Here is a 14,406-nt window from a genome sequence, read left to right on the forward strand (position 1 = left end):
TTTTGGGCTGTGATATGAAACAGGGATGGATACCAGCTGCCTTTACTCAATTAGGCTACAAAAGTAGAAAGAGACCAGGAAATGTTGGAGCCCATACATTTCGTACACTATGAAGTCTGAGAAAGCCTGAAACAGAGAGGTGACAGGGCATGAATGCAGGCAAAAACCGGATATTGGCTACATACATAACAGATCCAAAGGAGCAAGCCTTTTACTGGCAAGTTGCCAATCATTTCATCAACCATTTTCAAGACCTTCTTGTACTAAACACGACCAATCTACACCAACGACCCCAAACTCCAATAATCAATCTTACCGCCTTCTGGCTGGGAGCTAGGGATGTAAATTCCAGAGGGAGCGCATCCATTCCGGAGAGATTTGCCCCCATCGAGGGAGACACAGTATGGACTGGGAGGCGATTAAACCAAGGATCTATCTTTGTGTGTCTCACAGCATGAACTGTGTCTAGATATCAAGACCAGACCAGACCAGCTCAACATTATTATGTACAGTGAAATGCTACAGACTGGCCCATCCATGTTACAACAAACAAACGAACCTGAACTTCATGTTGAATAGACAAAATAGAGGGTACAGAACAGGAGAAAGATGTAGGATCAATTATGACAAAATATAAGGAATCTCCATAATTTAGAGCTAACTTTGAGTTCAGGTAGTGATAAATGCTTGTAAAAGGAAACAGATTTCTGAATTGTCTATAAAAAACAACTGATCAGTAGTTTGATAACCACAATGAGTAGTTCATCATCTTTTTTTCTTTGCTCACTTCTATCTATGAATTATTCATTTTCAGTCAAACAAGAATTCATATTTACATCTAACCCACTCCATCCTTGCCAATGATTTAACAAAAGTGCTCAAGCATCACAGCTTTCTGAATTGAATCGTATTGCTCCTAGTTTTAAAGGACCAGACCAACAGTCCTGGGCCGCATTTCACAAAACTTGTCATCAATGACAATTGACAGTTTTTGTTATAAGCTACTGAAATCCTTGCTTCTGATTGGTTACCAGCAGTTTTGTCACTGAATTTTGTCATTTGTCATTGAAAAAAGGCTTTGTGAAGCGGGCCTCTGGATCTACTCTACTGGGGGTTACCAATTGATGATGAAGAACATACCTGATCCTCCTGGCACTGTCAATGACCCCAATCCCAAAACATACTGGTTCATCATTATCGTGATTACATACACTTCGCACCTTATTAACACAGGTATAGTATTGGTTGCAGATCATTAGTTGGGGCTAGACATGACTGTTTTGATAACGATCATGTCGAGGCTCATGAAGGCAAGTGGAGGGCCGATATAATACAGGAGATTAAAGCAAGATATGGATATAATACCTACCATTCTAAGATTACAAGCCATTAATATACAATTTCATCTCAGTTCACAACATCGACCTACATCTGCAACCTACATGTATATTTTTAAGTATAGAGAATAGCATTTGACCCCTAAAGGATTTTGAGGATTATATGGAAAATCGCCATGAAAGATCAAAATTTGATTGCAAAATAAAACCAATTTACTTGCAAGTGAATGGCTAGTTGGGTGGGGGGAAAAATAACTGTGCACAACAGTATACTAACCTAGATCTGTGTGCTTTTAGCTACAGAAATGCAAGGATCGTTGGACTTGTTTTACCACTTCATATGTGAATGAGGCTTCAGCTGATCTAGAATTGGAGAGGGGGAAGGAGGGGAGGGGAGGGGAGGGGGGGGGGGTCAAGGCTTTGAATTGTTCAATAATTTTATATTTCCATTAGCAGAGGAGTCAGTGCAATGAGTACACATCAATCAGCACCTATATCAAAACAGGCTCAAATCCTTTAAGTCGTCCCCCAGCTGTACAAAGCACCCCTCCACATTGCTGCCAGACCAACGAAAGACACAAAGCAGTCATCGCTGTGATGGTAAAATGCATGTCTTGCATAGGGAAGTAAAACCATACCCGTGGGGTGTTTCATAAAGCTGTGCGTAAAGTTACGCATGACTTTACGAATGACTTGAATATGAAGAGCTAAATGGGATTCTCAAATCCTTTTAATTGCATAAGCTAAAGTTGAAATATGCAGATGTAGAATAACCTAATCATTAATAAAAAAATATATTAATGCAAAGTGTATTTTTGGCTACAATTAATTGAGATTATGGGAAATACAGTCACACTTTGTTAAAATGTCACAAAAAACTTTGACCATCCGATTTGGCTCTTCATATTCAAATCATTTGTAAAGTCATTCGTAACTTTATGCATAGCTTTATGAAACACCCCCAGGGGTTGAGGCAAAGACTCATCATTCCATGAGACATGAGATTCAACAAAGCTTCTTTGTCTTGTTGGGTAAAATATACAAACAGAAAGTTGAGAACGTAAAAGTTGGTAGATGCCATTGGAGACCATAATGTTTCTAAGCCAAAGGGAAAAATGTGTGAAATATAAGAGAAATTTGCCGCCCTTTAAAAAACATTAAAAATTAATTCTTTGTTTCATGTAAGTACCAAGTTCCTGAATGAAGAAAAAAAAATCTCTACGATGTCATTTATTAGAAAAATAAGTCACTAATTAACTGTTTTATTGCTTATCATAATATCCTACAACTATAGATGGATATTTTGTCACCACGTAGGGGACATGCAAGTATCATAAAGTACACTTTACTGCAATAAAATGTACCGAAGAGTTATGATTATTATCAGATAGGAAGGACTGGGCCTTGTCTACTCATAGCTACTTGCACCCTCTATATAACAATGCATAATCGGTGATCATTGGTCCCCCATGATCCTCCTCTCTTTATGTAATTGAAAGCTGATTTGATCAGATAACCACCTGTCCTGTGGCCTTGCAGGGTGGTCTAATCCCGCCTGTACACTAGTACAGATGGGCTTTAAGCTGTGATTGTCCTTACCTTCACTGAGGACTGTGGATAGGAATGAGAGAGACTGGCAGTCCACTCCATTGTACGCATCCGATGGATCCAGAGATTTGAGCAGGTCTCGTACATGGCGAACGTGTATCCTGGCTTCACGTACTGTGTATGGCTCTGGAAATAGCAAAAAATAAATTAATAAAAGATGACATTTTAATGCATGTTGATGATTTCAATCACATAAATACAATTGCATTACATTTCATCCCACACCTACAGTTCAGCTGCAAACTCTGTGGATTTTTTTTTTTTTTTTAATAATTTATTTCCCTGCAAATTAATCTCCATAGACTAATGTATTGTGTAGTGCCATACATAGTCTGTGATCAGAGTGATTAGCACTGAAACAGGTGGAGAAGGCACTGCTTTATATACATGTACCTCTGTTTGTTACACAGCTTTCATCTTGTGCGGAACACAATCAAGGTATGTCTTTGAACAGAGTTAGCTCTGTGGATATTAAAGAAATAAAAATGATGGAAATTTGATGCATGTTAATGACTTAAACTGAATGAAGCGAAATTTATTTCAATCCATTCCATACATGTAAATCTATAGTTGAGTAGCATTTCAATTTAATCATGGTATGAGTTCATACATGTATATTACAATGTATATTACAATGTATATTATAGGCTTAAGTCCCCTCAGGAGCCGTCCTAAACTTAGTGTAAAATACTTTAATAGCCAAAAGCTTCAAATGAATACCAGAGTTGGCCAAGTATTTTATCGAAGCTAAAAGTTAGTAAAACACTCAAATATTTCTGACACAAGTATTGAATTGAATACCGGCCCAGACTATTGTTGGGCTATCCCTTTATTGTTAAGGTTATTGCTCCTTTGATGAACACTTCAAGTTCAGACATCGGGTAATTAATCAAACCCTCGAGGCACCGATGACCTTGGCCTAAAAACTTAACAAGGGCAAGTGAGGGCGCCGATGACTGGCAAAGGTTTTATCGTAAAGTTGTACCTAGATGAATTATTTGCTCTCAGGATGTTTGATCATGAATTCAATGCAGTTCATTCAAAGTAAATATGAACTGAAGTGGCATGTACTTGTAGACTGTTCTAAAATATACATGTATGCACCATATTAACGCATTATTTGCTCTCCGGATGTTTGAATGTGAATTGCATGTACTTTATTCAAGGTAAATATGAACTTTAGTGACATAAAAACTTGTTTGTGACTTCCTAGGCCAGAACTTTATACCTTCTTATCTGCCTCTTTGGCTATAATAGTCCCACTCCCTTTCTTCTGTGAGGTATCAATAACCATATCAACCGAATGTTTACCCAATGACTGTATCAAGATGATAGCCCTAATATAGGTTGAATCAGACAAAACATCAAACAAAATGATACTTTTATGTCAAGATAGGTTCACAATTTCATAATCAATAAATCAATAAAAACTTGGTATCATACCTTGAACTTGCTCTTAACTACACAGGTCATATTTCACAGCCTGCTCCACCCACCCCTCTGTATTTTCCTCTTCTTTTAATCTAAGTAAACACTTAACTGCATTGTAAGACATTAATAAATAATTATCACCCTGAATCAAATTCAATAACACAAAGTACATGTACATATCAGATCAAGTCCTTTCAAAGGAAGATTCCACTATATATAGGTGGACAAGACCCATCTACATGTATTGTTCAAACAAAAATGTAATCTGCATGTGTGTATTGTAGGTTAGGAGTCAACAGGCCTGACCTCATCAGCTCGAGTTTGCCAAATAACCTGCTGTTTTAACTATCCTGATCACAAATTAGCCAGTTAATTTGCGCCTTCATCGGCCTGCAGTTGCAATTAGCTGGATATTTGGTCAAGAAAATATCTGAGAAATTTTGGTCTCGTTTCCAAAATATCCCAATATTTGGGAAATAGCGGGCTAATTTGCGCCCGTCCGAGCTAGTTTTAGACAAGCATATCGGTCTGGTGAAGGCGCAATTTTGAGCTTTGGGATAATATCCCGAGTCTGAATATAGCGGGTTATTTGGCAAACTTGAGCTGATGAGGACAGGCCTATTGTGCCTGTTCCTAGGGCAAGTCTAAACTGCCTCAAGATCTAGCTATAAATATTGGTACAGAACTACTGAACTCAGCACTTTATCGATGCAGGCGAGATAAGAATATTTAAACAAACTTACAATAGGATGGCTCTGATAGACAAGTAGCCTTGTAACCTCAAATTAAACGCTCTAGATATAAGGGTATTTCAACAGCAATGCTAACAGAGACAGAGCCGTTAAATCATAAATCATTTATTGTATTAATTAAAGGTTAACCCGTAAAACCTGAATGTGAAGGTCCTGATAAGCCTCTGTAAATATTTAGACTGAGAGATAGCTCAGAATATAAAATTAAACACACCACTGAAGATGATGGCATCATCTTTAGCACCTTGCAAAACGTATTTATACTGCATAATTAGGAAGATGTTGCACGTACATGTAGGACTGGACTCAAAAAGATTAAAGCTGTCGATATTAGGGATTGATTCTCTGAACATTGGGGAATACCAAAATCAAATTTATGGGTTGAATACCTTTTCCCCTTCCCTCCCTCCTACCACTACCAATTTGATTACTACACCTGTACAGTGTATGTACAATTCAAAGAGCTTTAAAATAAATAAGGTTTAGAAACAGAGACACAGAGTGGGTAAATATATATTTTCTCAAATACATACACACCTCCCCACAACAATGGTTAATGATTCACATCCCGAACAAATCTCAAGGAAAAGATGTTTTTCTCTAGATGGTTTTCTCTAGATTAAAAAGATACATATTTGATAACTACACCTGTATGGACATTTCAAAGAGCTATATAAAAACAGTTTAGAAATACACAACTCCCCACGACAATAATCATTCACATCCCAAACAAATCTCAAGAATGGATGGCTTTCTCTAGAAAAATACATCACAATAAGCGAAACAAAATCATAATAATAATTTGTAATATTGTCCACTCGCACAGACACTCAAAGCACATTTCAGCACTGCTATTAATCTCATCACCAGACACATACGTAATGCCAGATCAATTAATACATTAGACAGGTTATCCTTCATGGGACAACAATAACTCTTCACGCCGGGTAGGTAGGTCATTGAATCTGGCATACCAATAACAAACGTTTCATAACAACTGATCTGGGGTTTTGTAACACCATAACAATCATTAAAGGGCCCTGTGAGGAGGAACAATGTTACATGATGTGCACATTAAAAATAACCTTCTCCAACTCCAGCAAAATTGTCTCATGGCAATAGATTTTTTGCAAAACTTTAACATTCTGTATTTCTCTCTAAAAATACACTTTTATTACCTTCATTTCATTCAAGATAATAGTTTAATCCCTTTTCCCTCTGTCTCGTGCGTTAATAAAAATGCTTTTACTATTGTGGAGACAGGGCCCCTTGGCTGAGCAGTTATTTTTAAGTGAAAGGTCACCCTTTCAAAATGAAAATAAAAATAAATAATGGCTTTAAAAGACCAATTAAAAGCAATTTACTAGTAATAAAGAAGTTGATCACTTATAAATAATAAGAATGTGGTCAACAAAAACAAATTGAAAGATTCAGCACACTTTCTTTGACATTACAAACATAAAGATACACGCAAGAGAATACAATTAAATGTCACGTCAAATGAAAGGTGAGCCAATCTAGAAGCAAACTGAAAGGTCAATTACCTTCAACGACTTTGATAACAGAGTTATCTTTGAGGCCCTCGATGTTCTTTAGTTCTGCAAAGTTGTCTAGGACGTTGCCATCGAGTTGAAGGGAGAAGCACGTCCGATGGCAGGTGTCCTCTCTGTCCATTAGGACCTGGTGGATCTCCTGCACCATCTCCTGAGGACTCACCTAGCAACGGAATCAGACATATTAAGAGATTAAGAATCAGATAGATATAGAGAGATTAAGAATCAGACAAGTAGAGAGATTAAGAATTAGACAGATATAGAGAGATTAAGAATCAGAAAGATAGAGAGATTACGAATCAGACAGATAGAGAGATTAAGATCAGACAGATAGAGAGATTAAGATCAGACAGATCCTGTATTCACTGAGATTTATTACCTATGTTGGCAAACTCCATTTGGGGGCCCTCATGTCGAACCCAACAAGCACGACCTATCATTCTATATTACTCAAGTTCAAGAGGTGATTGACCTGCTGAACTGGTATCTACACTTACACATACAAGTTGTTTGATAGAAGACAAAACTGTAAAAGCGCGTTCAGGCTTCACACATGTTTACTTATCGCTTTTCACCTTACTGGATTTTAAAGAGTCCCTGCTATTTGCCTTATCCGGCAACAAAAGGCTTGTATTGCTTTCAAGGTAAGGTGATTTCAGGCAAGGGTTTAATTCAATACACAACGTTTTATCATCCTACAACTGAATGATTCGTAGTAATAAGAGTGTTTCCTGCAGAAATTCCTGATCACATTATGTGTCACAAGTTTTAAAGATGAAGTTGAGTTCTGGTCATGCGATTGCATTGTGAAAGAAACGGTGTGGAATCGACCAGAAAAGGTTGATCATCTAGCATATAAGAATTTGTGTACTGCAAGGTTCTGGAATCATCAAAATGATAAGAAATTTGGCCAAGTTTTGGTAAAGTTACAAAAACTTGCACAGAAAAATGTATATGGGACTACACGAACACGTGGTGTAAAAAGCAAGCCCCCCGATTTTTACGATGTTACATGCATATTTAGAATATGAAGGCATTTGAAGAGCCATGCTTTTCAGGGAACATGTCTTAACTGATGTTCTTCCACACTTGCATAATAAGAATGAGTAATGCTCACAAATTATTTTTCACCTCTTCCCAGTACTCAACCTTCTCTTTAAAAGAAAAAATTAATATCATTTGGGACAATCTCTTAATTCTCAAGATCTTGAAGGACTTGTACTTCTTTGATTTTAAAACTACATCAACAGCTGTGAACAAAGGACAACCAGCAGGCTTTTTGGGGTGTGCTGGTGACAAAATGTGTCAAGTGTACTTAAGGCTACATGTACTTGTACGGAACAGCCAGTTGTATGTGCAGGAAGTCATAGAATTTTCACGTTGTTTCACATTGATTCAATTATCGAGTCTGTAGTTATCAGATTCAGACCATCTAGGGACCACGTCTACAGAAATTGGTTCACGATGAGACACTTGCTTTTAACCTACTTTACTACAACCTTGCACCACTAAAGAAACACAAACAGGAAATGGCGAATTGTTACTAGAATCACCTACTACTTTTCTGTATTGCCTGCCGACAAAAAGAGAAACCTAAAGCTATTACACACATTCCTAATTCGGCACGTGCCTCTCGAGATGGAACAAAATGCAAAGCTGCTTTGATTTGTTATCAGTAACGTCCCAGCTCTTATTTCTGAGACATTTTTTCTTTCTTTCGTTGCTTATTTGTCCGAGGAATTAATCTTACAGCTGTGAGGGTCATTGAGGGCAGCAGCAGGAGGCAGCGTATTACATCTCAATTAAGTGCTGCTCAGAAGGCCTGTCCTCATCAGCTCAAGATTGCCAAATAGCCAGCTATTACTGATTTGGGAAATAATCCTGAAGTTACAAATCAGCTCGAGACTTGACTTCGAAACTTCAACCTCAAGCAAGAGAAATCAGCTCGAGATATTTTGCTCAGCGTTCGCGCACAGTGCGAGTTTTCAGGCGGGTGAAGACGCACTGGACAAATAGCGGGATATTTTGCAAACTAGCCGAAGATATCTTGGGATGATTATCTCGACCAAATTTCCCGCTAATTGCAACTTCTGGCTGATGAAGACGCAAATTAACTGGATAATTTGCGATCAGGATAGTTCAAATAGCGAGATATTTGGCAATCTTGAGCTGATGAAGACAGGCCTAAAGACGGAGTCTACCACCACGTGCGAAGGACGTTCACTACACCGCATGGTGACGATGCCCGACAACAGGGGGTGTGAGTCAAGGCGATTGTAGCATACATACACATGGTTATTAAGCAATGAGGCAAACTCAAGAAGCCAGACCACGTGTATACATTGTAGACATACCTGATAGTATGTGCACTTACAAATATAAAATTATCTTGTGCTTTTGAGCTTGAATCTTAATGTAAATATGAGGGGTGATGTAATAGTTACAGGTATTTCTGTGGCGGCGGAGAGAAAGGGACAAACAGCTTGGGGGAGCAGGTGTTGCCATTTAAATTCATTGGCACTTTCATGAATATTCTGTTTTCAATTCTTCACAGATCTGTTAAATGTAGATTGGACTTGAAGTCATAATAATAATAACAATAATAATAATATTAATAATACCAATAAAAATAAAAACAGTAATAATAATAAGAAGAAGAACAAAATAAATAAATTAATTAATTAATACATAAATGTACAAATAAATTAATAAATTAATTCATAAATAAATACACAAAGACAGGTAAATAAGTTAATTTAATTAGGGGCTCCATGCACAAAGACCCTAATATTCCAATCTATAACTTCTGTTTCAAAAATAAAATAAGTGAAGTGTGAAGCTCTACATGTACAAATGTACATAGAGATACAATGTACATGTAGCTACACATGTCTCACATCGTCCTCTTCTGCCCTCATACCAAGCCCATAGATTTTAATCACGGATGTATAGTGTCCCTGTACTTTTAATTTCAAACTACATTTGTTGAAACTTGATAACAGGAAAGGTTTGAGTGAAGTTGAGACCAAAGTCGGCAAGCCAGGTAATTACCAATATCCTGTTCACGGCTCCTACAACCCTTCTTGACTGGTAACCTCTTCTGTTGGCAAACCACATGCAGTTCTAGCGACAGACCCACAGGATACTTTCTAGATTTCATTTCAGAAATAGATCGTTCATCTTTTCGGAAAATAACTTCTCAATAATAATGCTAATAATGGTGACTTCTTGAAAAGCGCACATGTCCTTCATGTTGTGACGCTCCTGGCGCTGCCCCGATTATTACCCCGGCTTTAGCAAGGCAGCGACTGCGGTGCTCTAGCATTTCAAGGAATTAATTCCTGCCAGGTACCCATTTACATCACCTGGGTTGAGTGTAGCAAATGTATCCACTCGACCACGACACCTCAATGGTCAATTTTTAACATGATTTAATTGATTTCCGAACTGCAGCCCCTGTCCTAAGGCCCCTAAATGCAACCCTAAAACTAAACTAAAACCAAACTGCAACCCAGGCCGTAACGCAACAGTCTTGAAGCAGTGAAGCCCTGAGCACATGTCTCAGGAGCAAATACAAATACCAGAGAGATTCAGATCAGTCAACTCACCTGTAGATCAAAGGCTTCACATGCCGGAGGTACAATCTTCACCATGAAAGCGGCATCCTGGATCACAATCACATCTTCCACATTAGCATCTTTCTTCTTCTCCTCCTCCCCTTCCACCGCCGATCCCTCCTCCTCCTCCTTCCCCTCCTCCTCTCCAGCATCCCTCCTGCCGTTGCCATTGGCAACTGCCTCCTTGAGTTCTAAGGCATCAACATGCATGCAGTCGACCCCGCTGTCCTCGCTGTTAGGGGTCACATCTCCGCTGCTACCTGCGCCATCCTCCGCGCCATTGATGGGTAGGGGATGGGGGTTGTCCACTCCGTTTACTAGAGGGGCAGGGTCTGCCATTATCCAGTCAACGGTTTCAATGCGTCAAATTAGTTGTCAAATCTGCAAATGCAAAGACAGAAGAAATATTATAAACACCGGTTATCTACATGTAATTACTCAATAAATTTTTATAGAGAATGAACATCTTGAATGTGGAGCATCCCCCATGAACCCCTGGAACATAATGTACAACACTGTTTGCAGAACTTGCCATAATAGGGACTTGTAGATTTGCACATCAACATAGTGGAATGCTACGTGTGACGTCCCTTTAAGGCACTAGCAGTCCCTTAAAAGGACGTCACAAGTAGCAGTCCACTATGTGGACGTGCAAATCTGAAAGTCCCTATTGTTCACTTACTGTGTATAGAATGTATGAAGTTCACTGTACAGGCATTAGTAGCAGTACGCAAGCTCTGCTCTTCTAATCTTTTTATTTTAAACTTTGAACCTTTTGTTAGTCTGCATCTACATTTGACCTCATAATTGAACACAAATATTCACTGAGCCACTGTCTACAGAATCTCTACACCACCATTGTTCCATTTGTTACCGACTTGATTGAATTAATTATTTTATCAGTTTGACATCCTCTGTCTAAAATTTTAAGGTCTAAAGACTTCTTCATTCTGTTCTTAGTGAGCACAATGCTCTGATCTATTTCAGTCAACAAGCTCAAACTATTCACACAGTCACCATGCTCTTTCCTCTAATACATTTAACTCAACACAGACCAAGTTCATGAACTGTACACACACGCGCACACACACTCCTGTATCACATTTCTTGTTCTGCTCTTGAGCGTTAAGCGTAATCACTCGTCAATATCTTGGCCGAATCCCAGGTATGCTGGGCTTCCGAACTCGAGTCGAGCGTTAATGGTTTGCCGGGTGGCGCTGGAGGAAGCATGCAAGCGATCGTCATCTTCTTCTGCAGCTCGTAAAAGTGGATTTCCTCCCCCCTCCTAAAATAGACCAGGGGGGTGTTTCACAAAGATTCTAAGTCGAACTTAACTCTAAGTTGGACTTAAATATTATGGGAAGCCAATAGCATCCTTGAAAATATTTTGTAAATTTCTTTGTAGAAGGCATAAAATGTTGCTTCAAATCATTCATATTTCCTATTATCATGGGAGATTTCATGTTCTTGGCGTGGAATTTATAAAAAAGTCTAAAACACTTGAATTTCTGCTTTTGGATATATTTCATTTTAAGGGTCCAATGGCTGTCCATAATTTTTAAGTCCAACTTAGTGTTAAGTTCTACTTAGGATCTTTGTGAAACACCCCCCAGGATCATTAGGTGATACAAGGACAATGTGAAAGACATGGGCAGCGATCTAGTTCATTCTGCATCCAGCTCCACTGACATTTAACTACACATACATGTATAGCAGTGGGCTACATGTACAAGGTACATAACATTGATGATGACTTTACCAGTCTACATAGCTCTTGGAGTGTTTTTTTTTATTTCTAACTTATTTTTTTCAATAAAAATTTCTACCTTCATTATTAATTTGAATTATTTTTACTTTTCTGTTTTTTTCAGGCAGCTAATACCTAGGGCCTACATTCTAAGGGAGTGCGATAGACTAGTTTACTAACATATCCAAATTATATGCATACTTTTAGAACAAAATTTGTTCTAGACGACTTGAAAGCTAGCCCAAGACTTGCATGGCAAAGCAACAAGTAATTTATGTAGACTGGATTCCAAGAATTATAGTTTATTCACTAATAATAGGTCATGGAATAAATCATCACTACACGTGTAGGTCCCTAGGAAAGGAACATCCATAAATTTGAATATGTTGGTAAACTGGTCATTGATTGTTACAATCTTACAGCGGTTAACTACACCGAAACAGTAGTTCCACTTGTCTTTCTGAGTGAAGGAAGTTTGCGACGACAACTCTCAGAGCCACAAAGACAGGTGAAGCGCAAAATGTAAGAGTACAAATCAATGACTAACACACCTTCAGTGCACGCTTGGAGCCCCTGAACTCATGGATTTACTACATTCATGCAGAATCTCCACATCAATCACTATACTAGATTTCTCACACAAGTACCTAGATGTACATGTAGACAAGAATGTAGAATGTGGGATAGAGAACACAAAATGGATTGAGAGAAACTGTTGCAGAATAGGCAAACACGATTCATACAAGCAGAAGATCCAATCAAATGATCTTCGATCTTGCTATGCAAATTTTCTCATGAACCATCCTCTTCCAAGGACACACTGGCACATGAATGTGAGCTACAGAATAGTTCCATGGATTTCACACCAGTGCAGTGTCCATCTTCTGCGAGTTTAAAGGTTTAAATCCTCTTATTCCTGAGGTCCCATCGAGAACCAGTGTTTCATCCAGATGCAGATACATGTACGTACATGTAGCATACAGTTGTTTATGCACATACCACAACACTCTGTACTGCTACATTGTACAAGACCGACGTGTCAGGTAGCCTTTTAACAACTTTTATAAGGGTTCCCGTTGATGGTCTCTTGGATCGTCAAATTACAAATTTCACATTACAATATCAAATTACTACAATAACCCCCTCTGTGCAATGTGTACAGTGTGCTAAAATCAACTTCTTGACCTACTGCCTCACATACAATGTACATGTAGCAACATTTTGATGCATCGCCCTCCCTCTCAGCTGCTCGAAGGGCTACGCCACCATGGAGCTGATAATTAAATTCCCAAGATGATAGGTATTGCATTGGAACGTGACCTCAACACTTCAGAGAGACCCAACTCACACTTAAGAAATGAAAGCATGATTGTGAATACATACATGTAGAGTCGCTCAAGGAAGATGTGCTCTGTACGCAGTTCAGCAAAACAATAGGCTTTGAATGGCAATATATTTGTTAAAAAGATCAAAATTATTAAATCAAAGGTATTTGCTAGAGAGCATTCTATTCGCCAAGCTATCACATGGCAGTTAAAGAGAAGGTTGAGTTCTGGAAAGAAATGAAAACTAATTTGTGAGCATTATCATGTTATTATGCAAGTGTAGAAGAACATGAGAAACAAAATGTTCCCTGAAAAGCATGGCTCTTCAAATGCCTTAATATGCTAATTATGGCATGTAACAGCATAAAACAGCATAAAAATCAGACAGATTTTTATGCCACATGTTTGTGTAGTCCCATATACATATTTCTGTGTACAGTGCTTGAAACTTTACCAAGACTGGGCCAAATTTCTCATCATTTTGATGATTCGAGAACCTTGCGGTACACACCAATACTTCTGTGCTAGATGATCAACTTTTCCTGAACGATTTAACAATGTTTCTTTCACAATGCAATCGCATGACTAGAACTCAACTTTATCTTTAAGAAATGAAAGCATGCTTGTGATTACATAGAGGCGTTCAAGGAGGATGCGCCCTGTAGGCAGTTCAACAGAACTGGCAATATTTTTTGTTAAAAAGAACAAAATTATTAAATCTAGGGTATTTGCTAGAGAGCATCCCATTCGCCAAGAGGCTATCACATGATACTTAACCCATCGCCTATGTGAACCACCATGGCTCCTGTATTAAGCCTATGGAAATGAAAGCATTCAGCAGTCGATGGATTAAGAACTTGTTACATACATGTATGCACAAGCATGCAAAATAGACATCCTTCGCTGTGCGTACCCATTGATTGCATTGTCTTAGCGTAAGCCCCACACATTTGAAGTGGAACTAACTGGAAGAGAAAAAGGCATGAGATAGCACATACCCTCAAATTTATGTAGCAAATATTGAACATACAGTGTA

The 14,406-nt window shown here is 38.4% G+C and overlaps 1 protein-coding gene across 1 annotated transcript in view; it reads right to left on the reverse strand.

Annotated features, from left to right (window-relative positions):
• LOC592927 (clustered mitochondria protein homolog) overlaps nucleotides 1-14,406 on the reverse strand; it is a 55,958-nt gene that overhangs the window by 31,110 nt on the left and 10,442 nt on the right. Inside the window, exons 2-4 of the mRNA XM_030992008.1 lie at nucleotides 10,290-10,679; nucleotides 6,673-6,844; nucleotides 2,937-3,071 (exon numbers count right to left, since the gene is read on the reverse strand). Of these exons, the coding sequence (XP_030847868.1) occupies nucleotides 2,937-3,071; nucleotides 6,673-6,844; nucleotides 10,290-10,637 (655 nt within the window). The 5' untranslated portion in view covers nucleotides 10,638-10,679. The remainder of the gene's footprint in view (nucleotides 1-2,936; nucleotides 3,072-6,672; nucleotides 6,845-10,289; nucleotides 10,680-14,406) is intronic.

Source organism: Strongylocentrotus purpuratus, unplaced genomic scaffold (assembly GCF_000002235.5).
Source record: "Strongylocentrotus purpuratus isolate Spur 01 unplaced genomic scaffold, Spur_5.0 spur5_scaffold_2, whole genome shotgun sequence".
Lineage (NCBI taxonomy): Eukaryota > Metazoa > Echinodermata > Echinoidea > Camarodonta > Strongylocentrotidae > Strongylocentrotus > Strongylocentrotus purpuratus.